The following is a 25,039-nucleotide window of genomic DNA, read 5'->3' as shown; positions in this document are numbered from 1 at the left end:
GATGGTGGAAGCCTTGGAGAAGTACAATATCGTAGGACTAAGTTGGTGGAAGTGCTTTAAAGGTATGGAAGGTAAGATTGGCCAACTCGAAAGCGCTACTGGAGAAGGTGTTACTTAAGATCTTTGTAGAAGGAACTAAACTAGACCCGCTCACCGCTTACCTTGGAGGAATGAAAATGAAGCTGAGAAAGATTACTGGCCCTAGTCACAGAGCATTGTCTCTTAACCAGTTAAGCGTGCAATTTAATTTTTAAAAAACCCCGCCCACAGTGTGCGGAATTAAAATCAGACAATGACGTGTATACACGTCGAACGTAGGGCAAAACAACCAAAAGTTTACAACGTCATAATAGTCGCACTGCAAGCGACTTTTTCTGCAATCTCTCTTTGGGTGGCTTGAGATTACCAGAGAGCATTCTGTGCTCATTCCAAAATCTTGCACAGCTTCACGTATGCATTGCTCCTAGTTAACTAGGGACGCAAGTTGCTTTTACAAGGAAGAAAAGAGCTTTTTGAATTCTGTGCAAAATGAAATCATGCTCGTACTGTGAGGTCTGAATCTCTATCTAAGAGGTAAAAAACCGGGCATTGCACAAGGGTTGAGAGTTTCTATTTGTGTGCATAATTCCCCAATCTCTAATGCTGAGACCAACCACTTATCATTTGGCTGACTCACACCACCTCCCTCCGTACAAAATACTTGGCAGTTCTATTGGTAAGATAAAGGAAACATCCCACCAAATAATATTCTTATTGTATTCTATTAAAATTTCTAGAGTTTTTATAGTTAATGGCAATTTTATATTTCACAACGAGTATACACGTCGAACGCGGGGTAATGGAGATTTGGTTTGACGTCAAACATGCTTAACTGGTTAAGAAAGCATCCACCCACACTGTACTTGTTGTTTTTAAAGTTTATTTAAAATATTCTTCTTGGTAAATTTTATTCGATCATCTTAAAGACAACAATCTTGTTTATGTCATCTCGTCTATTCCAATCTAAAGACAGAGGTCACAGAAGGAAGTAAAACGTGCTGCTGAACTGCTGTGCAGGAAGTGAAAAACCAAAAGGACTAATCCGTCATTCCATGATCTTGGGAAAGTGCGCACATTATATTCCTATTTGTAAGGCGTACAGTAATCCGTAGTCCAATTAGGGAGTCGAAGTCCTTCGCTCCCCTTCTGCCCAACGGTTTTTGGAAAGAGATTTGAACTAGCTAATGTCAGCTGTTTCCCATGGGGAGCACATTGATCCCCAAGAGCTCATCTTACTTCCATCAGGAAGCGCCAAAAGTCTGGATTAGATTGGATGAGATTTCATTTATTTCAAAAAAGATAATTAACTTTAAGGTTATAAAATAAACGTGACGTAAAGCTCTTAACCAAATTTTCCGGGAAAAATGTCTGAAAAATCAATTTTTCATGATCTAAAAAAAGGATATTTCGAGTAAATTCTCGAAATCGAAAATTTGATTTATTTAGTTGAAAGAAAATCAAAAAAATCCCATTCAGATTCTGCTCACTAATTTAGAACATCACAATTAATTGTTCTATCAAAGTTCTTTTCGACTCATTTCGTTGCATGTCTGACATTTCATGCAGCTTCATTGAACATCATTACTTTGGTCAGTGATGTGCACGAAAGACACTTTTTTTTTTCCTTTTTTTTGAACATCTCAAATAATTTCGGGAATATTTATTTTCTCATGGTTTTATGTTTTTTGTAAACGTTTGGTAAGGGACTCAGTTGAAATTCCGTTAACTCTGCACTTAGAGGCTTTGCATTTTTATGAAATATTTTGAATATTCTTCCTTTTATTTCATGCTCCCAGAATGTCCTTTAATTGAAGCTAACATTTAGTGAAAATTCGAAACAATTAAGAAAACTGTTCACATGATATTTGTTTTATTTTACTAGTTCGTCATTGCACTACAAGGTGTCGTCTTCACCTTTGAGGAAACAAAAATATGTTTTCTGACTTACCACATATGATTTTTAATCAATAGGTAAATCTCAGTATTTTTTTGGTGAACAAAGTAGAAAAAAAAATTTAATGCAAATTACTTGAATAATAGTACCATGAATAATGATCAAGAAAAAAGCAAAGAGAATGAGAGGGGGGGTAAGTCAGGTTTGTTGTTTTTCTCTTTGTTTTCCTAATTAGTAATTATTTAAATGAATTATAATTTATTTGTGGCTTCTCGGATCATGGAACTCTTTTCCGCATTTTCTGCATTTATTCACTCACTAGCGATGTATTTTTAGCTTTTGTTTGTGTAAATTTCATTATGTTGTTATCGTACGCTTGAATTCTAACCTTTCAAGAACCTCTGAAGTTTGGTTACCCTCTATTTTTTGAGTGTACGGAATTCGTGTTCTAAATTGGTGTTGATTCTATATGTTTTTGAATCGCAAAGTTGGCGTTTATTTTAAATACGTGGAAATTCTTTGTAGTTTTTCTATTCGGCATGTGTAGTGAATAAAATATGAACTTGGTGGAAATCTAATTCTCTACACCAAAGTGATAAAATCAATCTCGGATGGTTGGATTAATGTAGGAAATCGGCAATAAACCATAAATTAATAAGCCTTCGTGAATGGATAAATTCAACGAAGATTTCCACAAAAGATATGATACATTAGAGCAGGAATGGCGAACCTTTTTGAGACGTGAGTCAAATTTTGTTCTTTTTTTTTTTAGTGCTAGCTCACTAATGCCCATTTGCACAAAAGGTAAGTTTAAAACTTTGAAGCTCAATATTTTCAAAACTAAACATCTTTAAAATTCAGTTGGTTTAACGGGTAAAACGGGACGAAACAAGTGGCTATGGACGTCTCTCTTTTTACAAACATAACTGAACAAAAGTGTGTTTTATCTGAAGAAAAATCTAAATATGGTTATTTGCTTTGGGTTGTGGATTTTTTTTAACAAACAAAATATGAGTAAAATTATACATTTTATTTGATATTTTGTAAACACTTTTTGCTTTATTTCAAATAATTCAAAAGCATTTGTCGTCATTTGCGTAATGATCAAACTAAAGGTTATAGATAGCATTTAAATTGCTTTTGTGTCAATGCGTGATTAAAAAAAATACAGATAGAATATAAATTATCCACATAATTAGAAAATCAACCCGCGTAAACAAACAAATGGTTGCCTAGCAATTGTGGGTCAGAGTGTCTGACCCGCGGGTCATAGGTTCGCCATCACTGCACTTGTGAGTGGTCACAGCTTCTGCCGAAAGCACAGTGAAATTGGTATTCCCTGTGTATAAGTTTCAAACCAAAGTTTACATAGGATCATCAAAGTTTACAGGTAGGAGTTATTAGTTTTACTTCTGTTAGTATAATAAGCGTATTGGATTCAAGATCTTGGGTTAGATTTACTCTAGCTAGGTGCTTCTTACAGCTCACCAACTGGTGATGATGGAAAGTGTTAACTATAACGAGAGAACACTGTCCGTGGCCGGGTATGCACTGCAACAAAAAAAAAGCTCCAAGCGCTAATGATCTTATTGAAGCTGTTGTAGCGCCTTAAATAAAAAATATTTACAATAAAAACTTAGTGAAAATCAAAACGGGATTTTCTTGAGTGAAACATCAATTCCGAAAATTTGAAACATGATCGCAATATTTCCTCTTCAGAAGAAAACTTCCCTTAATTTTGCTAATAGTTTTATTGTATGTACATAAAAATTATAATATTTATTATTATTTGCCTAAATAGCTCCAGGTCCAACTAAAAAAGCAGAAGAAGTTGAAACAAATATTATGAAAAGATTCTACCGTCCAGTGATTTCAGAAAAGTGTGAACAACAGGTAAGTGAAGTAACTAATTCATCTGTAGTCATCAAGAAGCTGTGATTTACGTATTAATCAGTATATTCTGGTACATCATTTTATAAAAGTACAAAATAAGCATCATAACAAATACTGTGAGGACTGTTATTTCTTTCTGACAGTGTCCAAGAATTAGGGTATTACCTGTAAGATGATGTTAGGGATATTTAAAAACGCGCTTAGATGTCTAATGGCGCTTATCACGACGAAAAATTGTTTCAGGGACTTCTGGCTCTTTTTTGGTGAAGTGAGAATTGGTAATTACGCCTGTTAGGTGGGCATATTTTTTTTAGGGTTTTTAGAGCTCTCTAACAGCTGTTTAAAAGTGAACGAATCCACATATAATAATAAATGAACTTTGATGATGAAATATTAGAAGGTTATATTTTTGTTTGTTTACATTTCGCCTTTGAAACGAAAAGGAACGAAGTAATTTCCTAAAAGAAAGCAACTTTCTCTAACATTTATGTAAAACTGCCTAAATTTTTGTTCTTGTTTTTATTTCAAAACAAAAATTACATCTCGTTTAACATTCACAGAGCGTTCTATGTGACCTTTCACACTGAGCTTTGTAAACAGAACGCATATATATATTTTTTTTTACGTTCCGTAATTTGTTTGCGTGAACTAGTAATAAAAAGTTTGTTGTTTTTAACTCAATTTTTTTTTTTTGTATTTTCTTGAATGAGTACAATTTTTTCGGTCATACCTTCTTAAAGAACATAACAGGAATTTGGGTAGTGGTTACATAAGTTTGTGACGACATGAATCTCTTATAACTAGGTTATGAAAACTATTACTTATGGGAAATATTGACAACACATCCTGTTACAGTCATGTGTCATCGCATCATTAACATAGATTAGGCCAGGAGGCTTGTTCCGTCTCCTATGACGGCAAATGTAAGCGTCAATATACAGAGTGATCCATTTAAAACGCACCAATTCGCTAATAACTTTTTAGGAAAACGGAATTTCGAAAAAAACCCACGAAGTAAACTATATGTTTTTTTGGGTCTAGTTTTCAAATTTTCCACCCCTGATGCTGAATCTTCATTTTTGGCGGAGTTAAGGGCCAAAAACCCGATTGGGGTTTCAAAAGGACCACTAATTTCGACAATGATTATGAAAACTACATAAAAAAAAACTGTGAAAAATGACGTTAACCCCATTTCGATATGCCTAATATTAGACGAGATATTTGAGATCAAATTTACAATTTTATCTATTCTTGAACGGTTTTCGATATTAATTTTCCACCAGAAATACACGTTTTGGGGAGGTCCTCTGACTGCAGAAAATGTTATTGGTGACGCAAAGAACAAAAATTATAATAATAATTGAAGATTTTAAAGAATGTAGAGTAATGTAATGGTTGTGGGTGAATCAGGATAAATTAGGTTTTATCATCAAATAAAAGCAATCATCACATCATTTTAATGTACCCCAGTATGCAAGACTTCTTGACCTATGATTGACGGTACTGCCCTCCTGCTTTGGGATGCAGCTTCTAGGCGTGTATCCCTAACATCTTCCGCAATATTCTATCGTAAGTTCTGGAAATCATTCATCCGCTCCAGAGTAGTCTATCCTTATCTTGGAACTTCTTCATTTCTTCTGCAGTCGATTTGCCTTAGAGGTAAGCATCTTTCCGAATCTTTCAAAAAGGGGCTGGAGAGAGCAATAATCTGGTAAAACTTAAGTGTTTTAGGTTGCTAGGTTGCGCTACTTCCCTAGCAACCAAGAGATGCTGCACACAAAGCTATGTCCTCTACATTGGAAGAGCCACAATAGTTGAAAATGCTCAACTGTACTGCATTTCGGCTTCTTGTTTACTATCTTAGATCCACGGACTGATTCCCTTGAACTCTATCTACTTTAGTTTTATAGTTTGAGAGACAAAGCCCACAATAACAATATTGAAATCAAAATCATTTATTGTTAAACTTCAATAACTCATACTGTTGATTGACTAATGTTGTCCATAGAAAGTGTATTTGGTAATATACAATGAAAGTCTTTTCTAGTGACCAGAAATGCCATTCACTTTAACATTGCTAGTACTAAATCAGTCTAGGTCATCTGAGATTGTTTTGTATGGGCGATAGTCGGAACTATGCTCTAGAAGTAAAACTGTAACATGCTGTCTATCAGGCTCAAGGTTAACGGAAAAGTAAGTTGAGGAACTTGTCACGTAGTGTTTGTTCGTTACTGTGCATACTTTATACAGAATTAATATTACTGTCAATAGTTTTACATTCTAAAAGAAATTGTACTTTAAAAGAGCACATCCGGGAAACGAAGACGAACAAAAGCACTCAGGAAGAAGATGAATGCTTGACGAGAAAATTCTAAAATAAAAATTACAATTAGCCGAGGGTACATCAACATTTTCAATAAAAGCACAAAAGTACCTCTCCCGAGTCCGATGTTGACAATACTACTGCTGAATAACAGAAGGACCCTTTGTTAACAAAGTTCTCGCTTGAAGCTAACGATCCAAAAAATAAACATCTTTGTCATACTGCAGAAGAAAAACCTGTGATTATGTAAGAAATTTTAGCAGTCAAAATTTCCTTTATCTTAAAAATGTTTAAAGTAATTCAATTTTAGTAAAAAAAATGTCAAGTTGAAATCGAAGAAAAGATGTGTTCACATAACATTTCTCACACCACGAATAACGAAAGTAAAAGACCTTAATTCTTGACAGATTGTTTACTGTATAGGTATTATGACACAGATATTACCTCAACTATACACTCAAATGACTAATTTACTTATATAACTTACTCTAATTTAAAGAATTATCGATAAACTTTAAAATTTTAATTTAATGTTCTTTTGTTTTCTTCGTAGTTCTTATATAAAATAAAGTTTAAAAAGTTGTAATTTTGTTCATCAGTGTTATTTATTTAAAGAAAGAAAACACAAAAACTATAATACAGTGTTTATTAACTGGTATAATATACATGTAATGCGTGTTTAACGTAATGCACCTCATCTCACACATCACCTGTAACCTCCTCGATTTGTTACTATCGATCCTTCCGCATCGATATTCACAATACATATCAACCAGTTAGCGTACCGAAATAGTTTTTAAAACTGCCTCTAATTCCATCATTTCAGCATATGTTCCCGTTAGACCATAAATTGTGTTTTGTTTTTTTTTTAATGTTTGCACAGCGCCGTGAAATGTCAAACAGTTTGGGGTCCATACCCATGGATTCACTTAATACGGAGTTCATTTACTATTCAACCGTTCTCAAGGATATCCTACCAGCAATGAGCAAAATTGAAGATAAAAATGCCCTGTTGCCATGGGTTGGCCGACTATACGCCCCAGAATACCATAGTACAGCGCTGAGAAGTAAACGTAACAGGTCTGTAATTTTAACTTCTTTTTCGTAAGTTTTAACAAATAAAAATAAAGTGCGGATCAATTGTGGCCTATTTGTATACTAATTGAATATAAGACAGTTGTGTTATCGAAATTTTGTTGCTAACCAAATCGTTCCTGAAGTGAACATTAATTATCGATAAAAATTGAATTTTGCGATTTTGATATGATTACGATACTTATTCTTATTTATGATGAAAATAAAAATCAAAATATAGGCATTCATTTAAGTTAAATTCACTCAATATATTTTACAAAAACAAAGTTGATTTCTTAGGCATTTATTACAACTTTGTCTAAGCATGCTGAATGACGAAGTATTACCATGTTTCCAAAAAAAACCTGCAGATGATGTTCCATTGCCGAAATTAGAGGAAATGGCCAAAATAGATACCGCTCCAGCCAGATGGGAGAATGAACATTATTGGCAAGATTTGATCGCAGGTTTGTGTTTACACAAAATAATTTTAGTTTGAAAATTAATTTTTGTAAAGTACTAAAAGTATCTTCGTTTTTTTAAATCTATTCCAGATCTTCCAGAAAAGGATGCCAGAATGGGGTGCAGTGTCCATGAGGAATGCTCTCAAGTTAGGACTCCATCTTTTTTCTTTTTTATACAATACATTTAAATTTTACAATGGCTCAATTACGGACTTCCACTCATTTAGTCCAGGTTCATCTACTTTGTGTAAATGATGTTACCACAAACTTTATTAATCATTTGGCCAGAAAAAGTTCAAATTCAAAGGGATCATTTTAGTCGTCCTGCATGCCAAACTACCACTTCTCTCCCATTTTCAGCCTAAATTTAGGTAGCAGTCTAGGAATTCAAAATTTAGGCCCTACATTTCAGGATATGAAGCGCAAAATTTGGGCATCAAGAGTAAGCTATTCCCCGCTATGAAGGATGTAACAAAACTATTAACTTTTATGATTTTGTACTCTTAGAATAAGAATTTCGAATAGCAGTTTATTTCGAGTTCCTGTTGGGTGAGCTATCCTATCTGTTACTCTATCAGCACATGTGGATGGAAACCATGTTGTCAAAAGTACCTTCTCTTTAGTCAGTCGGAAGTACAGCGGAGTCTCGGTTATCCGTCATGACCGGGACCGGACACGTGACGGATAGTCGAATAGACGGATAATGGGAAAAAACAGGAAAATTTCCAGATTCTTTTGTTTAACGTGTATAAAACTTTGTATTAACTGGTATACATATTTTATACGTTTATACGCTTAAGCCTTAAAGGTCAGCTATCTTTCATTATTCAATTCATTCTATTGTGTATTAAAATTAATGAATACAATGTCTGCGACATAATTTTTTTTTTTTTTTTTTTAAATTTAAATACTGAGAACAGTGACGGTTAATTCGAATGGACGGAGAAAAGGGTGACGGATAACCGAGACTCCACTGTAGTTCTTTTTACGCATTATAAGACTACACTCTTTACACACAAAAAAAAGAAGAAGTCTTCTTAAGAATAAATGAGCTGCAGTTCGTAATTCATCCTCATCCTACTGACAGTCTAGACTGGTCAAACATTCCGAGTTCGAACCATATTACTGAGATAGAACTTTAAGAACATTAGTAAGGGAGAGTGGGCATTTTACGTATTTCTCCTCTGTTTAGGACGCAGTTGAAGAAGGCTGTAATCCAAGAGCTGGAGCACTATTAGATCAAGAATTTATGTACTTTTTGCACATGGCAAAACCTTACGCCGCTTTAATATCGATTCCAGCTGGTAAGGCAAAAGTTGCTCTTTGGTTGCAGACGTTGGCCACAATTCGTGTCACCTCCTGTCTAGCTATGAAGGGTATTCGCAATGATTATATGCAAACATTGCTTGGGTTAATATAATTTTTTTTTAAAATTTAATACAGTAGTTCTTAAATCGTCATTAATTTATGTTTCTTTCTTTCTTCATTTAATACTTCAGGTACATTCATGATTTGCGGGTAACTGGACCCTTCCAGGATTATCCTTCGAAAGACTCACCACTGCCTCCGCTAGCGGAATTAGCAGAACTTTATCCCAATGCCAGCAATATTGTAAGTTCCTACTAGAGGCAATTATATTAAGTTAACAATTCAAGTGAGGCATGAGATGGAAGAAGGTAGCTTACAAGAATGGAATTCTTCCCAAGGAAAAAAAAACTTATGTAATTTTGTAAATTGGTTAAAAAAGTACAAAGTTGAGCTGAAAACGTAAAATTTTAGGGCAAAAGAAAAAAAATTCAGTGAGCTTAAGGTTTTATAACCTAAAATTCCCAATAAACATGGATTTGTTGGAGGTATAAGACGTTAAGGAAGAACATTTCCTGTTCTTCAATTTCCGTATTGGAATTTAGGTTAATGTTAAAACAAGAGAGTTTATTTGAAATTTTGATAATTATTACAGCTGTTTAATTTTTTTAGCTCCCATAAGAGAAGGTAATTATTTTAAGAGGTTATAGATTAATGAATGTACAAAGAGATTTGGCAGCTTATGGCTCAAATAGGAACAAGAGAGTTTATTTGAAATTTTGATAATTATTACAAATATTACGGTCTGTTTTTGTTTTTTTTGTTTTAATGTATTCATCATGATCTTCCACTTATACGAACTTTGAACCTTTCGCATGCACATAACAATCGTAAATCAAATTCCTATCATTCAAAAATGTGTTCGTATAACTAATCTTAGCAAAATCTCGAATCTGTCTTTAGGGTATAACGAATCCAGGTTGTGCAGAAGCAGATGAATTTATAGCTTCACAGCCAAAACCAGAGAATGGAGCGTTCTGTTATGTAGCGGTCACTGGTAATCTGAAAAATGTTGTAACAACTTCGCCATTTTCACGACTATAATGTGGATGTTTTTTTTGTTTTTAATAATAAAAGTCTATTTTTGTTTTGGTTTATCAAAACCAAGTTTTTAATTATCTATAAGTGCATTTTTTTTGGTAATCAATAAGCTAGTAACACGAAGTAAATTCCTGAGATTAGTATCTGGTACTTGACAATCTTCTTTTCAGAACAATATAGCCGCATACAGGTAAATAACAGGCAACACTTAGGTGAGTTTCGTGTCGTTGTTTGCTTAAATTTTAAGTTAATAAGCATTTATTTTTTTTAAAAAACTTAGTATCCATTCTTTCATTTATACAGGGTGTTCATTTTAAGACGGCTCAAATGCAGTTCATGCTTAAACGGTTGATCTGAGCGAAAAATGGTAGAGGAAAAATTTGTAGCCCGTCACCTCTACTTTCAGAATATGTGACTTGATTTTAGATTCCTGCCCGCATACGCGGCTGACGCGCGACCAAAAGTGAGGGTTCGCAGTTGACCCTTATTTTCATATACACAGTTTTAGAGTATAAAAAGTTATGAAAGAAACCGGAAACCGCAATTCGATATCTTTAAAATTAAAGGTGCTAGGCCATTTCAAAATCTGATATTTTTTAATCATATTTCAATTTTTTAACTTGATATCCAAGAGAAAGAAAAGCACATGATAGGTCTTCATTATGTATTTTTTCATCCCCTTTCTACTAAAAATATTGCCAAGGCAGTAAAGTTAGTATTTCTCCTTATATCCGGAAATAAGTCGTTTTCCGAGTGATTTTCTAAGAAAAATCAAATGTTAAGAGCTTTAGATGTTCTCAAGCATACACAAAATGGCTAAAAATTAATTTTACATCTGTTACAAACAAGGGGGCTTAACAATTATTTGGTAATTTTGGGAGAGTTGCGTTTAATTACCAAAAAAATTGGAAACCTCCTGCCACATATTTAAGTGATCAATATCTTTCATGTAAAGGATCAAACTTGTTCCTTAATTTATCAAATAATGCACTTTACTCAACTTGTGAAGCATGTACTGTGCCTTTAAAGGTGCCTACCCATATACAGAGAGCAGTTGATAACCTCCAGGCTAACCTGGCTTGCGAGCCAGAAGAGGCGACACCTCTTCACCATTTTTCGCTCAGATCAACCGTTTAAGCATGAAATGCATTTGAGCCGTCTTAAAATGAACACCCTGTATAAACAAAATAAAATAACCTTTCTTCTTTTGCAAAAAGGTTTGTAAAGGGAAAGATTTAGGTTATAAGAATACACACACAAGTAAAAGATATAAACCATAAGTTTAATAATAGATACAAAATGATAAAATTTAGGAAGATTAGGAACAAAAAAAATAAATCTTCCTAATATGTTTAAAATATTTCCCTACAAAAATAAAATCAGTTTTAAATAATTTAACAATAACTGTTTGTTTTTATAAACATTATTTCGTAGTGGAAAACCTCTTTTCCTGTTTCTTTGCATTGTAAGACTTCTAGATTTAGAATTATCTTTATTTCCCTATTGTTTGTTGCCATTATCACTAAATTAAAGCCGTATAATTTTTCAAACTACAACGCCACCTTTATCGCCTAAAAAAAGGTAAAAAACCAAGAGTTTAACAACAAAATTTATATTGTAATTTTGTTTTAAATAGTACAATGTATAATATTATACAGAATTGACAAACCTTTCATGCTCTTATTCTGTCTCGGCTTAGCGGCAGGTTTAGGAGGTGACGGAGTCATAGTACTAGAACTTGCCGAATACCCATTAGCAGTGGTCATCTTTTGTAACTTGTAAAACGAAACAAAAAGAAAGATAAGTATCTGTCCAAAAATTAAAAGCAGCTGACTAAATCTATTGCCAAAAAAAAAAAAAATAATAATCTTACATAGTTATCAATAGCATTAAACTGCCATCTAAAAGAGATATTGTAAAGGAATGGCCTCAAATCAAATCGATTATCGTCTGGTGAATAACCTTCAGCATGAACACTGGGCGTAAGTACGGTCATTTTATGGCGATTCAATGCATAGCATCGATAAAAATGTTTCACTTTTTCAGCCACCTAATACAGAAAAATGCATTTTAAAACAAATTATTTGAACTCAAATTACTACTACGATTCTCAAGGTGGTGGATAGAGTACAAGTTTATTGTCATAAAAAAAGAAAAGAAAAATCCATCTGAGTTTGAAATTCAGGTTAAGAAATTGTCCTTAAACTCGTTTTCATCAATACATTTCAAACCTCCCTTGAACAGTGAACAGCAGTTAAGAGAACTGTTAAAAAAAATAATAATAACCTTCCCTCACCAGAGAAAGGCAAAAGAAAAATTATAGTGAAAAAATCAAAAGTGCGCCCGGCTTGTTTAAAAAAAAACTCTTAAAGATAAACCACGAACTATTTGGCTTGTTTTCATCTACCTATCACCTAAAATAGCTCACCTGCTGTGGATGTACATCTCTCCAAGCAGACGATAGACTAACAAACATAGAGTACGGTCCAGCTCGGTCAATCTTCCTGGCCCTACCCATAGTGGACAATTCAGCGTAAGTCATGCCCATATCAGCTTCATCAGTCTGGACAAGCTCTCCATCAGCTAAGGGCATTAGTTCTGCCGTAGCAGGAGCGTCTAAGATATCGCCCAATACTGGTAAATCAAATCTGTTTTTCAACATTGAAAGAATTACGCTTTTGACTAGTTAAAATATACATAAAAATTGATTTATAGATATTATTGATAAAATTAATCACCTATCTTTAGCAAATTTAAGAAACAATTTGAGATCAGTCTTCGAAATACCACCAATTGGATTAACATCGGCTGAACTACAATCATATTTTGTTAGATAACCTCTAAGCGACTCATCAACATTAGCAGAACCAAGAACCAATAGTCCACCAGGTCGACCTTTGGCCCAGAGCATTAATTGTGCAAACAGGTATGCCATAACCATTCTTACACGAGCCTTAAATGAGTGAAAAAACAAAAAATGAATCATACAAATTAATGAATTTCAAAAAGAAATTACCTTTTTTCTGCAACCATGTAGGAATGTTCTCATTACTCAATTAAAATCTCCTTAACAAAAACTTACAGTTTAAAATGTTTAGTATAAGGGTTGATTGAACGCCAAAATGCACACAAATCAGCGAGTACCCAACATTTCATTAATACTTCATTAATAGTTGAGTAATTCTACTGCATTAATTTTCATTAATGTTATTTTTTAGAATTTATTAGATGTCACAGACCCTTATGCTAGCCACTTCATTTATAATATTTTTTTGTTATAATTATGATAAATCACATATACGTATTTAGTACAAATCTATCGAGCAGAAAACGAGATATATAGTGTTTAATTTTATTTCCGTTCTATAAAGTAAAAACTATAACTTCAAATATCTCGAAAACTACCTTTTTGTACCTTTTGGATAGATTATCATTTTTGTCTATTTTGCAAAGTTACATATCTGCTTTACAGATTTTTTTTAAAATTTGGAATAAGCAATTCTATCATTATAACCTGATAAGGTGTTAAGTCGGAACCGTAACTACCACTGGAGAGGTTTTTTTAAAGAATGATTATAGTTGCGGTGCCCAAACCATCCTCAATAACAAATTTTTTTTGAGAAAACGTTTTGAATAAAATAGGAAGGTATTTGTACGTAAATAGCAAAATTAAACTGCGATTTCAGTACTTCCTATTAATTAAGAGGAGAAAGAAAAATAAACTATGATTGCAGTACTTCTCCCTAAAAAGCAAAGAGGCAAAGATTTTTTAATCGAACGACAATTCATTGATTTAAATCGGTTCACTCATTGATAATTTAAACGATTGCAGTAATTCCTCTTAGTAGGTGCAAGAGCATGATATCACTTCACAGCCACGTAGAGGAGCTTTAACCACTTATTTGAGCTGAATTTTATCAAAATCGGACTAAGCGTTATAGAAATACTGGTAGTAATAGTTTTAGAAAGGGCCTTACTTGGGTGGGGCAAACTCCCCTCCTTATGAGGCACAGCGTCGAGGCTTTTAAAGTGCAAATCTGTACAAAATTTCGATTCGAATGACACTTCATTCATGAAAATCGGTTCACGTGTCGATAATTTGAAACGATTGCTATACTTCCCCTTAACAAGTGTAAGAGCAGATCGTCGCTTTATTGTTAGGTAGGGGAGCCCTAACCCTATCATCCTACCAAATTTTATCAAAATCGGGCCAAGATTTACAGAGTAATTAGTAATAATAATTTTGAAGGGGGCCTTACATAAAGGGGGCTAACTCCTCTCCCATTCGATGAACAGCGTCGAGACCACCAAAAGGCACATCTACATAAAATTCCGAATCGAATGACACCTCATTCATGAAAATCGGTTCACGCGTTTAGGCGCTACGTTGTTTACAAAAAAGGTAACAACAACAACAACAAGAAGAACAAGAACAAGACCAATTTTTGATGAAAATGCCGTTTTTGCTCATTTTCAGTAACTTTTTTCTCTTAATATATTAAATCTGGGTCTTGACAAAAAAATTACAGTTATAAAGGAGGGTTTGCCCTATATTTTAAAGAAAATTTGGGAATTTTATCTTTTATTGAAAAAGAGAAAAAAATTGTCAAAGCTGGGTGTTTTTCAACGTTACGCTTTTCCGTGCAGTTTTTGATGATCAACCCTTATACAACTGTCCTACCGGACAGTTTTAATCAGCTGTGTAATGCCCAACTTTACCTCACTAGTGGGGAAAAATTCCCATTTGTGTCACTTTCCTCGCTACTGAGTGGAAAAACTTTATTGTGCTTCCTTGATATAAGAAGTTTTGTTATTAAATATTTTCTGTAAAACTTTAATAAGCTTATTTAAATTTATTTTATCTAAATAATTAAAAAACGAATATTAAAAAAAATCAAATAAAAATTGAAAGGAATATAGAAATAAAAATATTTTAATAAAAAGGGAAGGGATTAGCTATGCGGTTAGCATACTGGACTCCCACGCGGAGGTCCCGGGTTCGAATCCAGCAGCTGACCCTTAGATTTTCCCTTCCTAGGAGCTTCTTACAGCTCACTGTCCGGTGATGGACAGTGTTGTCTCTAACGAGAGAACACTGTCCGGAGGCCGGCAGTGCACTGGGAAAAGTTCCGGGCGCTAATAACCTCAGCTGTTGATGCGCCAAAAAAAAAAAAATTTAATAAATAATTAGATATTTTTAATTATAACAGTTAAAAAGGCTATAGTGTTACCTTATAGAAATTTAAAATGGATTCTAGTGATTCCTGTTTAGTTTGTTTTTTTTAGTTAATAACCCTAATGGTTGCAGAAAAAATATAATATTTAACTCGAGTGTAAAGTATTTTCCTCACACTCGGCAATTTGCACTTGTGAGGAAAAGTACTACTTTCCACACTTGTTAAATAAATAACTATTTTTTTTTTTTTTTTTTTTTTACGAAAGTGCTACTCACTTGGACATTTTGCATTGCTAGACATTCTCTAGGTGAACCGCCATGAACAGAGAATCTAGGTCTCATACCAGTTATTAGGGCGAAAATATTCAACATGGCGCTTACGGCTCCGGAAATGTTTATCTCACTGTGGTAACTATAATAAAATTAACAAAATAAAACATTAGAGGGAGCATTTCTTAATCCTTTTTTCAGACTTAAAGGGAACAAATTTCACTTTTGTTATTGTTCATGCGTGAACATTAACATACAAAAAAGTTAGGAAACGCTCGAGAAATAGCATCTAAGATCCAATAATAATTACTTACATTCTAAACTGTTCTATAAATACTTCATTTAAGGGGAAAAAAAGGAAATGAACAGACCTACCAATCTGATGAGACAATTGTTTAGCCCGGGCTTTAGTGTCTGTTGATGAATTCTCTGTCGCCATGTAACAAGTAAAGAACAGCCTTCCACACAGTTCCTTAGGATCAGCTGGTGTATAGTTTGGATCGGACACAATTTTTCTAATACATGCTAAAACTTCCTCTTTGGGAAAAAAGACAAATATATACTTAAAAAAAAAAAAACTAGAAAAAGGTTAATCATCACAAAAATTACGTACTTCGTAAGTATTAAATTTACCTGAATGTTGACAAGAGTCTACAACCATGTTACACATGGAATAAACGATGCAGGCAGAACTGCACGAATCCACTCCACCGCTAAGTGGTAAAAAGAAACCACCCTGGCCAGACCTCCTGAGAGAAAAAGGAACAAAAAATGGCGTGACTAATCTCTCGACTTTCTCCTAATATTCAAAATTCGTAAACTGCAAATTCTGGAAATTTGAGTAACGTGTATTTCTTATCATTAGAGAAGGAATTTATCCTCTCCTTTTCTCAAAAGTAACTTTAATATGTCCAGTAAAAGTTACCAACACTTACGTAAAAAAACAAAAATCCTTAAAAAATTGGTTAACATAATACTTCCGTTTGTTCAATTTTGAGTTGAAAAAAAAAAGTCAACACACCTTAAATAATCCCATAACCAACAAGCTGGCCCGAAACAAATCTCTTCTTCGGGTGTATGATATTGCCAAACAATTGGCGCCGTCAAAGGGCCAGCAGTATTATTCGAAAGCGTCATATCAATATATACTCTACGATAAGGTTCAGTATTCAGAGATGATAGATAACATCGAGATCTTTTAGAATTTCTATAGCTTGACACTTGGTCCAGATCTACTGTCGCTGCAACCACTTCCTAGAATAAGGGAAATTAACTGGTTAGTAAAGATTTCTAAATTTTTCGAGAAAGAAAAGGAAGACGAAAATCTTTAAGACACTGTTTACTTACAACGTCAACCAAAGAGAACTGGTCAGTTCTGGCTAATACGTTACCATTCAGTGAAATGCAAGAACAACCATTGAAAAATACTCTTCCTCCATCGCAACCGCGTAAATTACTGAACAAATAACAACCTCCTGCCTTCGAACAAGAACAAAATCTCAAATACAATCATTGAATAAAACAAATTATCGATTGTAATGTTAAATTAGAACATATATCGAAAAAAACAAAATATCGATTGTAAAGTGAAATTAGAACATACATAGAAAAAAACAAATTATCGATTGTAAAGTGAAATTAGAACATATATCATCAGCTGTACCTTATAAGTGGCAGCTTTAATCAGATCAACTGTGACGTATGCTTTATGCAGTTCCATATATGAACCTGAAGAATTGACTATGATTTCCGCTCCATCAATTGATAAAGGAATGTGCGAACTGAAAAAAATTATTTGCTCCATTTAAAAAAAGAAAATTGCGTGTTAGAGCTTAGCATTTAAAGAACAGAATTAATTAATCTTTACAAAAAGCAACCCAATTAACATAAATTAATGTTAATACGATAAAAGATCCACCACAAGTCAAAAAGTTAATTTTAGATCAACATTAAATATATGATATTTAAATAATAATAATAAAATAATCATAATAAAAATAATAGTAATAAAAATAATAATAATAATGAAACTTGGCAGCCCTGCAATGTAACACTGCATTATTACACTAATTCTGACAGCCTTAGAGTCGCTGAAATGGAAACTCTATCCCGGCAAATTCTACGTCACTTTCACTGTCACTATACGTAATAATCTTCCCAGACCACATACTTTGGCATCTAAATATGTAACAATTATGGTCGTCCGCTTAAAAATTCCTTCTAAATTTTTATAATTATACCCATATTACCTTTGAGGATTCCAAAGTTCTTCGCAAATTTCATAACCAATTACAGCGTCCTTTGTACACAATACAGCATCTCCAATTACAGTGCACTGTTGGCCAGTAGCTGAGACAATGAATTGTGGTAAATAATATTCTTCAGTAAGTTTAGCCTAACAAAAAGTCAGAAATGGTTAAACGTTGTAAAATTCGTAATATTTTAATGTAAAATTTTATAATTAAAAAAAAAGGAAGAGAAATAATTTTTTCCCCCCTGCAGCTATTTTGTGCCTTACAAAATTAATAAATAAATGTGAGTTTATAGCAATAAAAGTTCAATATAACTTCGAAATTTTAATTCTCTTACTACTCGTACATTTTCAACTTTATTTCCATTTTCTTCATTTTTCCTTCATTAACTCGTGTTTTTTTTTTTGGGAGGTTATTTAAATTATTAAAGGCTTCCTCCTTGTGAACAGCTGTTCGAAGAGCGAAAACATTTGTGAATGCTTACACTTGTTTTTCAACCTTTCACTTGAAAAAAAAAACAGGAACTCGGAAATATATTCCGTTAAGTATCATAAACATTAGCCAAAAGTTTATTAAACCTTACCACCAATAAATATTTAGTCGTATTAAACGTTGAAATATGCTGATTAGAATTTCCCATACACTTATTTCTAGTAAATATTTTTAATAGCCACCATTTTGTTTACTGGCTAGTTCTGGGTTTTCATTCGTTAGGGCGTGGTCTGATTGAAGAAGGTGGGACCAGCTAACAATCTCGGATTTCTATTGGCCCATCAGACCGCCCACATTTTAACACCTAATACTCCACTGTGATTGGTCAATTCTTTATCGTTAATTATTTTCAAGAAAAATACAATCAAAATTTTCCATACTAATTTTCCCCCATAGGTATTTGATGAAGTATCGAATTATGCAATAAAATTTTTTGACCCCAAAAACTCAAAAAAACAAAAGTATTTCCTGCATTATCTTTTGTAAATTATACTTCTAACATAAACTAGAAGCAAAAAAGTTAGAAATATGGTTATTTAAAAACAAAACAAAAAAAAGTGAAAACTGGGCATGTTGTTTTCAACATGAATCCGCCATTTTCTACATTTATTTCAATGTGGCTGACAATTAATAACTCTGCAGGTTGCACTGGCCTAGTTTAGAGCTTTGAAGTTACTGGCTTGGTATGCCAGCAAAGAAAAAGCATGGTGTCGTGGGCCAAGTTGCGAGAGTAGAGACACTACTCTAAGTTCTGCTGAATTACTTACATATTTCAAAGATTGTAATCTGTAAAAGAGAAGCTAATATAGTTTGTAGTGAGGTGTTTGGATTTGTAGAAAAGTCCGTACCACAACCGAGTCCATATCGTTAAATTACTAGTACCTATTTATGAAACTACAATCTAAACTAAACTTTAAAATTCAAAAAAACAAATAACCTTTCTCCACGGTGTAAACCATCTAGACTCCCTATAGTTGCCATCATCACATAAGAGCACTTTGGGTCGAATTAGCACAACATTTCTATAACCAATTATCTTTTATAAATTATAATTATTCAAATTGATGTTAAATTATGAAAATAATTTTATTTACCTATTGTAAAATATAACACGACAATTGTAGACACAATTCTTATACATAACGGGCATACCCACGTCTATAACTATATTCTGACTTAACGGAGAATTCATTAAGCTCAATAATACTTCCCAAGAATGTAATATTGTATCCTCTTCTAAATAATGATCTTCGCAAGTGTATCCGCTGTAAGAAATAATGAAAATTTAACAAAAACAAAACAATTTTCCATCCAAGAGTAAAATTAAGGCTTGAAACATTCAGTTTACTCAGATTAAAGTAAGTTGTAAACGATTTCAAGGAGGAAGATGACAAAGAACAAGTTCAATAATGCGACAAGGCCATGGATAGCATTCTCTAACAAGAAGAGTCCATTGAGATGAACAATGAGCTTTGGAGGTACACTATCCAAGACGGCGACGCAGCACCTCTAAGTTGTTTGCAGATTAGGCAAAAAATAAACTAGTTTAAATTCTCACATGTGTCATATTGGGTTTTAATCAGGAGAACAGCAAGGCAGGACAAAATTTCAACTGTTTTTGTCATTTAAACATGTAAGAATTCTTGCATCTTAAGATCGAGCATTGTTCTTTATCAACTGAAATCATTTACCACTTATAACTATCGATAATAAGCTGAGAAAGTTTCTTGCCTGTAACATTACAGATATCAGATAATGGTTTGCTTTTTCTTTTTTTTTTAACATTACCATATTTCTAGCTCAGGGCCACTTCTATACTTAGCTCCTAACTGTTTAGCTAAGCGAATACTTTGCAGTATTCTGTTCATATTTCCTTCGAAGTCCAGAGCCCATTGATTTAGCGTCGAAACTGCGACAATCACTTTACGCACCATTCTAAATTAAAAAAAAAAGAAAAGATAATTGTTTAGCAACAATTATGGTTTTCCAATTATTTAAATTTTAATAATCATTATACGGCTTACCTGAGGATTATGTTGGCTTCCAGTACAACTATTTTATTGATTAAACAATAAAGACTGTCCCGTATGTTGTCAAGTTAATTTCAAGGTCTAAATAAGATCAATTCCTTTCAAAGGTTATCTAAATAAAATATGTATCTTACAATCTTGCAGCTTCTTGTGTACTACAAACTGTACATGTAAAATTGATTCTTCAAAAACAGAATTACCGGAACCAAAGTCGAATTACTTATAGCATTTCTGTGATGATTCACGTTTTGATATTCCGGTTTTGACACTAAACAGATAAAACAAAAAGAAATAAAACAAAATTAAAGTTCGTATCAAATCAAACTAAATACTGCTATTAATTTTAAAAGATTGCATCTATTGATGTCACCTAACAAAATGTGTTAGGAGACCACAGCAAGACCGCTTTTACTTTTTTAGTCTACTGTTGTTAGCAACCAGTAGTTACTAGTTACAACTAGCGGTCCGGCAATTCAATCTCCATAACCTGAACATATTTATAACCATACATGAAGAAAAGGAATATTAATCAGAATTGAGAAGATAACGAACCGCTAACTCAAATGTCGTGGAATTGGAGGCTTATTTTTTTTAATTATTTTTGAATAATTACTATTGAAAACTTGTTATTTAACAATCTACAGTTGTTGTATCTACACAAAAATTCCAGGAAAAAAATGTCTTCTAGATGGTGAGTTTAAAGATTTTCTTTTCTCCTAAAAATATAGCCTCATGAAGGTGTACTTTTTTCATGATTTTCATCCTATTAATGTTACAATTTCCTATGTACTCCAGGTATCCTATATACAAAAAAGGTAACCCACAACGTAGAATATTCTTACCAAATTTTTGGATGAAACTAGTACGCCCATTGTTCAAACAACCAACAAATATAGTTCAATTTATTACACCTACAGAAATGACTGATTATGATATAAAAAATTACCTAGAAAAGATTTATAAAGTGCCAGTTGCTGAAATAAGATCCGAAATTGTCGAAGGTATTTATAACCCCAGGTTATATTTCTTTCATATTATTTAACTTTTTTATTTGGAAAAATTGAGTACTGGTTTTGCCTCAACGTTCTGAAAACTTTACAATAATAAATGATTATTGGCACTTTGTTCTACTAGTGCCCTATACATTTCATTAACATAAAATATCCTAAAAATTATATTCTTTTGCAGGTGATTTAAAGAGAGAAAGGACTAAAGGATATATAATCAAAGAAGATGATTATAGGAGAGCTTTCGTCACACTGGTTAATACTCCTTTTTTCAATTTTGTTTATTAACTCTGGTGTAAGTCTATTGTGGTAGGCCCTGTTTGGGAATATTAAATGGAGGATTGGTTTTGTTCTTCAGGTACCACTGTCAAAAGAGCTTTGCGCCGACTTCTTGTAGTTTTACTGTTAGAAACTTTCTGTTTTCTAATTTTAGTGACCAATCAGGTTCTATAGTCTCTTAGCCCTGTCATTTAACTTTTCTTACTGGGAAAATTATATTTAGGGTGATTCTACGAAATGGGTGGGCGTAGGCTTCCTTCTAAAGTGTAATAAACGGTTTTATACCAATAATGGTGGTAATTAGAAGTAAATATGAGTCAAAAAATTTCAAATTAAAAGAAAATTTACGGATTTAAACCTTGAGAATTGTTGCGATAAAGAAAAAAAGTTGGAAGTGTTCAAATCAGATGTTTTATGTTAACAGATGGTAGGTGAAAAGTTTGAATTTCCGGATATTTGCAAACCAAAAGAGGAAAAAGATGATGAAGAATTTAAAAAGATGAAAGAGCAAGCTGAGGCTAATTTTAAAGAATTCAGTAAAAGAAATGTAAATAGACCAGGAGTACCTGGTTGGTTTGGTATTTGAATTTTGGCTTTTATCCTATTTTTGTTTTAAGTTTTCCTACACAGCCATTGTAGATTGTAAATAAAGAAATTTGTTTTTCATCGAATTTATAAATAAATTCCTTTTATTTTCTCCAAATAGAAACTTTTTCCAGAGTTCTATTTGTTTTTTTTTTCGATGTTAAACAGTTGGTACTTATTCCTGACTGGTTTCGAATTTCTATCCATCTTCATAGATATTTGTTAATTAGGTTCTTGGAGTTATGAGAATTTGAGTTCCTGTGCGTATTGAACACTCTTTAAACTTCATACACTAGTTGTGCATATGTAGCTCTATAAAATTTATTTGCAAAATTTTAGCAGTCACAAAAAAAAATCCATTAAGGGCACCCAAGTTGAGGGTTAGAGTAGGTTTCTTCGAAAGTGTATTTTGCAAGTAAAAAGTTTGCAAGAGGAGCTTTAGACCTATAGACTTGTAAACATTAATAAAATTACACCTGTCTTTCAATATTTTTTTTAATTAAAAACAGAAATATACAAATCTTGCTTTCATTGAACTTTGAAAAAGTACATTAAAAATTAAAAACATATCCACAAATATTAGCTAACATTCCACATGTGCATAAGATTATCGACTCCAACACAGATATAGGGAAGATGGTGATGACAAGTGAGGCCATGAGCTAACTGAAATTTTAAAAACATTCAAATTAGACAAGATTTATAGGAAAAATGTGGATTATATTTAAATAGGGGTTTAAAAAAAAAAGAGTAATTTCTTGGCATTGTTCAAAATGGAACCCCAACATACTGTAATTATAAACACAGTCCTAATACGAGTAAATAAAACACTCCATAACTTGAGAAAATGTATTTTGTACGCACCTTTAAGGTTGTTACAGTTTGTGGATATCGTTTTGTCGTAGAAAATATCTTCAGTGTATTGTCCGGAGCGCCTAGACTGACCAGTTTCTGCTCTGACAATGGTAGAAACTTGACATGAAACCCTCCCTCAGGATGTACTAACTGTTCATAAAATGGGCTACTACAAAATAAAAAAGAATACAATATTTAATCTATTGTTTACTTTATTTTAATAGTCAAGTATTCTTTAATTAAAAGGTGTTTTATTGTTTGATCAGATTACTAGAAAAATGAAATGTTGAAATAAAAACTGATTTCACACTCAATGACTTTCTTGTAATTTCATTAAACATTTTATTTCCTTCGAACAAAGTTCGCCTGCAGGAGTAGATAGTTTCTTTTCCCGGAATAAAAATTGGGGGCAACGTAGCAGTCCATTTCATTCGTAACTGATACTATCCCATCTGAAATTTTAATTTACATGACCATTATATGTACGGCGTTTTAGAATATTGTTCAGAAGAAGCACTGGGAAGCTGAATGTTACCTTTCACAAGAATCCTCCCCCACAATCAAAAAGAAAAGTTCTATAGAAAACTTTTCAAATAAAAAGAGATATTTAGTTGGTAAATAGTATCCAAAGTTTAATAAAAACATTGCAAGGCATCTACGAGAACATAGCGTCTGTAAAATTAAACATTAAATAATGGATTTCAGCAAAAACGTAGCGTAGCAATAGTATCCAAACAATGCTAAGGTGGGCTTCTAAGATTTTTAGTTTTGAACAAATTCTGTTTACAAACCCCTTCATAGATCTGCGATATAAACCTTTTTTCCTGTGCGCAGTGTTTAGAAAAACTATATTTTCAGTAAACATTCTTAGAAGAAGAAGAAACAAAAGAACGTTTTAGTCTTTATTAACCACGATCAAACAGCCTAAAACGAACACCTTTGAAAATTATATAAAAATTATAAATACCTCGGATTAGGTAAATACCATATCACTAAATTTCCACCACACATTGCCGATACATAAGAACTGTCCGAAGGCGACCAGTCTAAAGAGAGTAATGGACTAGCCTGAGATCTCAAAGACATAATAGCATTTCCAGTGGTTACATTGTAAAATAATACAGAACCATATTTCTCTCCAACCATAACTTGTCCAGAATTGTTTTGATGCCATTTTACAGCAACGCCTGTGTGAAATTAAGCATTAATTAGTACTTTTAAGGCAATAATAATAAAGTTAAGGAATAAGTACAAAAAAAAGTGTTTTACCAGGTGATTTTAAGTGGAATTTCCTCATTTCTTCATAATTGTTGGTCACCAACCATATTCTACACGTTAAATCATCACTAGCCGAAGCTAAATATTCACCAGTAGTATTGTAGGCAATATCGTTTACGTAATTTACATGCCCACAGACTACCTAAATTTAAAACAATCATTTATACAAAAAAAAAGATCGTAAGATCCAATATCTGTCCAGCTAGGGCATATTTACCTTCGATGGTAGAATTTCTTGGTCAGTACTCGTTAATTTGGAACTATAAACGTTAATTTTAAAATCTGCCATGGAACAAGCAAATAAAATACATTTTGGTGCCGATCTTATATTAGCTTCAGGACTCCAAGAAATGGAATGTACACGTGAATTACATGGAAAGTCTTGTAACTTTGTAAACTCTACTTCTTCTAGCTGACTATCATTTTCTTCCTAAACAAAATAACGGAAATAAAAATCTACTACATAGATTACGAAAAAAAAAAACTTAGTAAACTAGTTAAGTTACTTACCTGGAATTTAATTGCAGCTACTCTTAATTTGTCAATAAATGCAATACAGATCAAATCGTGAGACCAGAGATATGGCGAAAATTCTAAATTTATTATCTGTTTATCAAATTCAAATATATGTGCCGGGGCTTCAATAGTTGTACTTGATTGTAACTTATCAATTATGTAAGAGGAGGACATTATTTATAATAAAAAATGTGTGAATAGTTAAT

At 32.9% G+C, this 25,039-nt stretch overlaps 4 protein-coding genes across 9 annotated transcripts; 2 read left to right on the top strand and 2 right to left on the bottom strand.

Moving 5' to 3' along the window:
- Positions 1-1,977: 1,977 nt before the first annotated feature.
- On the top strand, positions 1,978-10,151 carry LOC141462127 (uncharacterized). 5 transcript variants are annotated; one of them, XM_074143739.1, is made up of 9 exons: positions 2,107-2,135; positions 3,735-3,826; positions 6,131-6,395; positions 7,033-7,229; positions 7,524-7,690; positions 7,778-7,833; positions 8,880-9,097; positions 9,187-9,298; positions 9,956-10,150. In XM_074143739.1, exons 4-9 carry the CDS (start codon positions 7,042-7,044, stop codon positions 10,094-10,096), a joined length of 882 nt encoding a protein of 293 aa, XP_073999840.1. In that variant the 5' UTR covers positions 2,107-2,135; positions 3,735-3,826; positions 6,131-6,395; positions 7,033-7,041; the 3' UTR covers positions 10,097-10,150. The 5 variants fall into 5 exon arrangements, with proteins under 5 accessions (XP_073999839.1, XP_073999838.1, XP_073999840.1 ...); XM_074143740.1 differs by lacking the exon at positions 2,107-2,135 and adding an exon at positions 5,874-6,019; XM_074143738.1 differs by lacking the exon at positions 6,131-6,395 and having other exon boundaries at positions 1,978-2,126; positions 9,956-10,151.
- A 1,203-nt stretch (positions 10,152-11,354) lies between these two features.
- Nadsyn (NAD synthetase) lies at positions 11,355-20,732 on the bottom strand. Of its 2 annotated transcripts, XM_074143731.1 has the most exons (17): positions 20,514-20,732; positions 20,308-20,425; positions 20,072-20,218; positions 19,378-19,548; positions 19,221-19,305; positions 17,789-17,934; positions 17,203-17,320; positions 16,887-17,018; positions 16,561-16,793; positions 16,173-16,288; positions 15,911-16,076; positions 15,546-15,681; positions 12,832-13,046; positions 12,522-12,741; positions 11,967-12,143; positions 11,763-11,868; positions 11,355-11,664 (listed from the first exon to the last, which is right to left on the bottom strand). In XM_074143731.1, the coding sequence occupies exons 3-17, from the start codon at positions 20,215-20,217 to the stop codon at positions 11,639-11,641; spliced, it is 2,193 nt and encodes a 730-aa protein (XP_073999832.1). In that variant the 5' UTR covers position 20,218; positions 20,308-20,425; positions 20,514-20,732; the 3' UTR covers positions 11,355-11,638. The 2 variants fall into 2 exon arrangements, with proteins under 2 accessions (XP_073999832.1, XP_073999831.1); XM_074143730.1 differs by having other exon boundaries at positions 20,308-20,732.
- A 55-nt stretch (positions 20,733-20,787) lies between these two features.
- mRpL23 (mitochondrial ribosomal protein L23) lies at positions 20,788-22,270 on the top strand. Its single transcript, XM_074143749.1, has 4 exons — positions 20,788-21,004; positions 21,109-21,314; positions 21,502-21,575; positions 22,024-22,270. Exons 1-4 carry the CDS (start codon positions 20,991-20,993, stop codon positions 22,183-22,185), a joined length of 456 nt encoding a protein of 151 aa, XP_073999850.1. The 5' UTR covers positions 20,788-20,990; the 3' UTR covers positions 22,186-22,270.
- A 391-nt stretch (positions 22,271-22,661) lies between these two features.
- Nup37 (nuclear pore complex protein Nup37) lies at positions 22,662-25,007 on the bottom strand. Its single transcript, XM_074143741.1, has 6 exons — positions 24,828-25,007; positions 24,535-24,747; positions 24,309-24,459; positions 24,007-24,226; positions 23,049-23,208; positions 22,662-22,850 (listed from the first exon to the last, which is right to left on the bottom strand). Exons 1-6 carry the CDS (start codon positions 25,005-25,007, stop codon positions 22,764-22,766), a joined length of 1,011 nt encoding a protein of 336 aa, XP_073999842.1. The 3' UTR covers positions 22,662-22,763.
- Between the last annotated feature and the right edge of the window lie 32 nt (positions 25,008-25,039).

Source organism: Rhodnius prolixus, unplaced genomic scaffold, assembly GCF_049639745.1.
Source record: "Rhodnius prolixus isolate KJV_2025 unplaced genomic scaffold, Rpr scaffold_18, whole genome shotgun sequence".
Taxonomy (NCBI): domain Eukaryota; kingdom Metazoa; phylum Arthropoda; class Insecta; order Hemiptera; family Reduviidae; genus Rhodnius; species Rhodnius prolixus.
Note: the sequence above shows the minus strand (reverse complement) of the source record. Positions and strands in the feature narration are given on the sequence as shown.

What these genes read in the sequence shown, in the direction of transcription:
- LOC141462127 (XM_074143736.1), top strand. Translation starts at nt 2,602, where the DNA reads ATGGATAAATTCAACGAAGATTTCCACAAAAGATATGATACATTAGAG. An exon ending in TTGGCAAGATTTGATCGCAG is followed by an intron (nt 7,691 to 7,777) that starts GTTTGTGTTTAC and finishes AATCTATTCCAG; the next exon opens with ATCTTCCAGAAAAGGATGCC. An exon ending in ATCCCAATGCCAGCAATATT is followed by an intron (nt 9,299 to 9,955) that starts GTAAGTTCCTAC and finishes ATCTGTCTTTAG; the next exon opens with GGTATAACGAATCCAGGTTG.
- mRpL23 (XM_074143749.1), top strand. An exon ending in AAGATCCGAAATTGTCGAAG is followed by an intron (nt 21,315 to 21,501) that starts GTATTTATAACC and finishes ATTCTTTTGCAG; the next exon opens with GTGATTTAAAGAGAGAAAGG. An exon ending in GGAGAGCTTTCGTCACACTG is followed by an intron (nt 21,576 to 22,023) that starts GTTAATACTCCT and finishes TTATGTTAACAG; the next exon opens with ATGGTAGGTGAAAAGTTTGA.
- Nadsyn (XM_074143730.1), bottom strand. Translation starts at nt 20,217, where the DNA reads ATGGTGCGTAAAGTGATTGTCGCAGTTTCGACGCTAAATCAATGGGCT. An exon ending in TGGTTATGGGATTATTTAAG is followed by an intron (nt 16,289 to 16,560) that starts GTGTGTTGACTT and finishes TTTTTCTCTCAG; the next exon opens with GAGGTCTGGCCAGGGTGGTT. An exon ending in AGACTCTTGTCAACATTCAG is followed by an intron (nt 16,077 to 16,172) that starts GTAAATTTAATA and finishes TTTTTCCCAAAG; the next exon opens with AGGAAGTTTTAGCATGTATT.
- Nup37 (XM_074143741.1), bottom strand. Translation starts at nt 25,007, where the DNA reads ATGTCCTCCTCTTACATAATTGATAAGTTACAATCAAGTACAACTATT. An exon ending in ATTCCACTTAAAATCACCTG is followed by an intron (nt 24,227 to 24,308) that starts GTAAAACACTTT and finishes AATTTCACACAG; the next exon opens with GCGTTGCTGTAAAATGGCAT. An exon ending in AAACTGTAACAACCTTAAAG is followed by an intron (nt 22,851 to 23,048) that starts GTGCGTACAAAA and finishes TTAAAATTTCAG; the next exon opens with TTAGCTCATGGCCTCACTTG.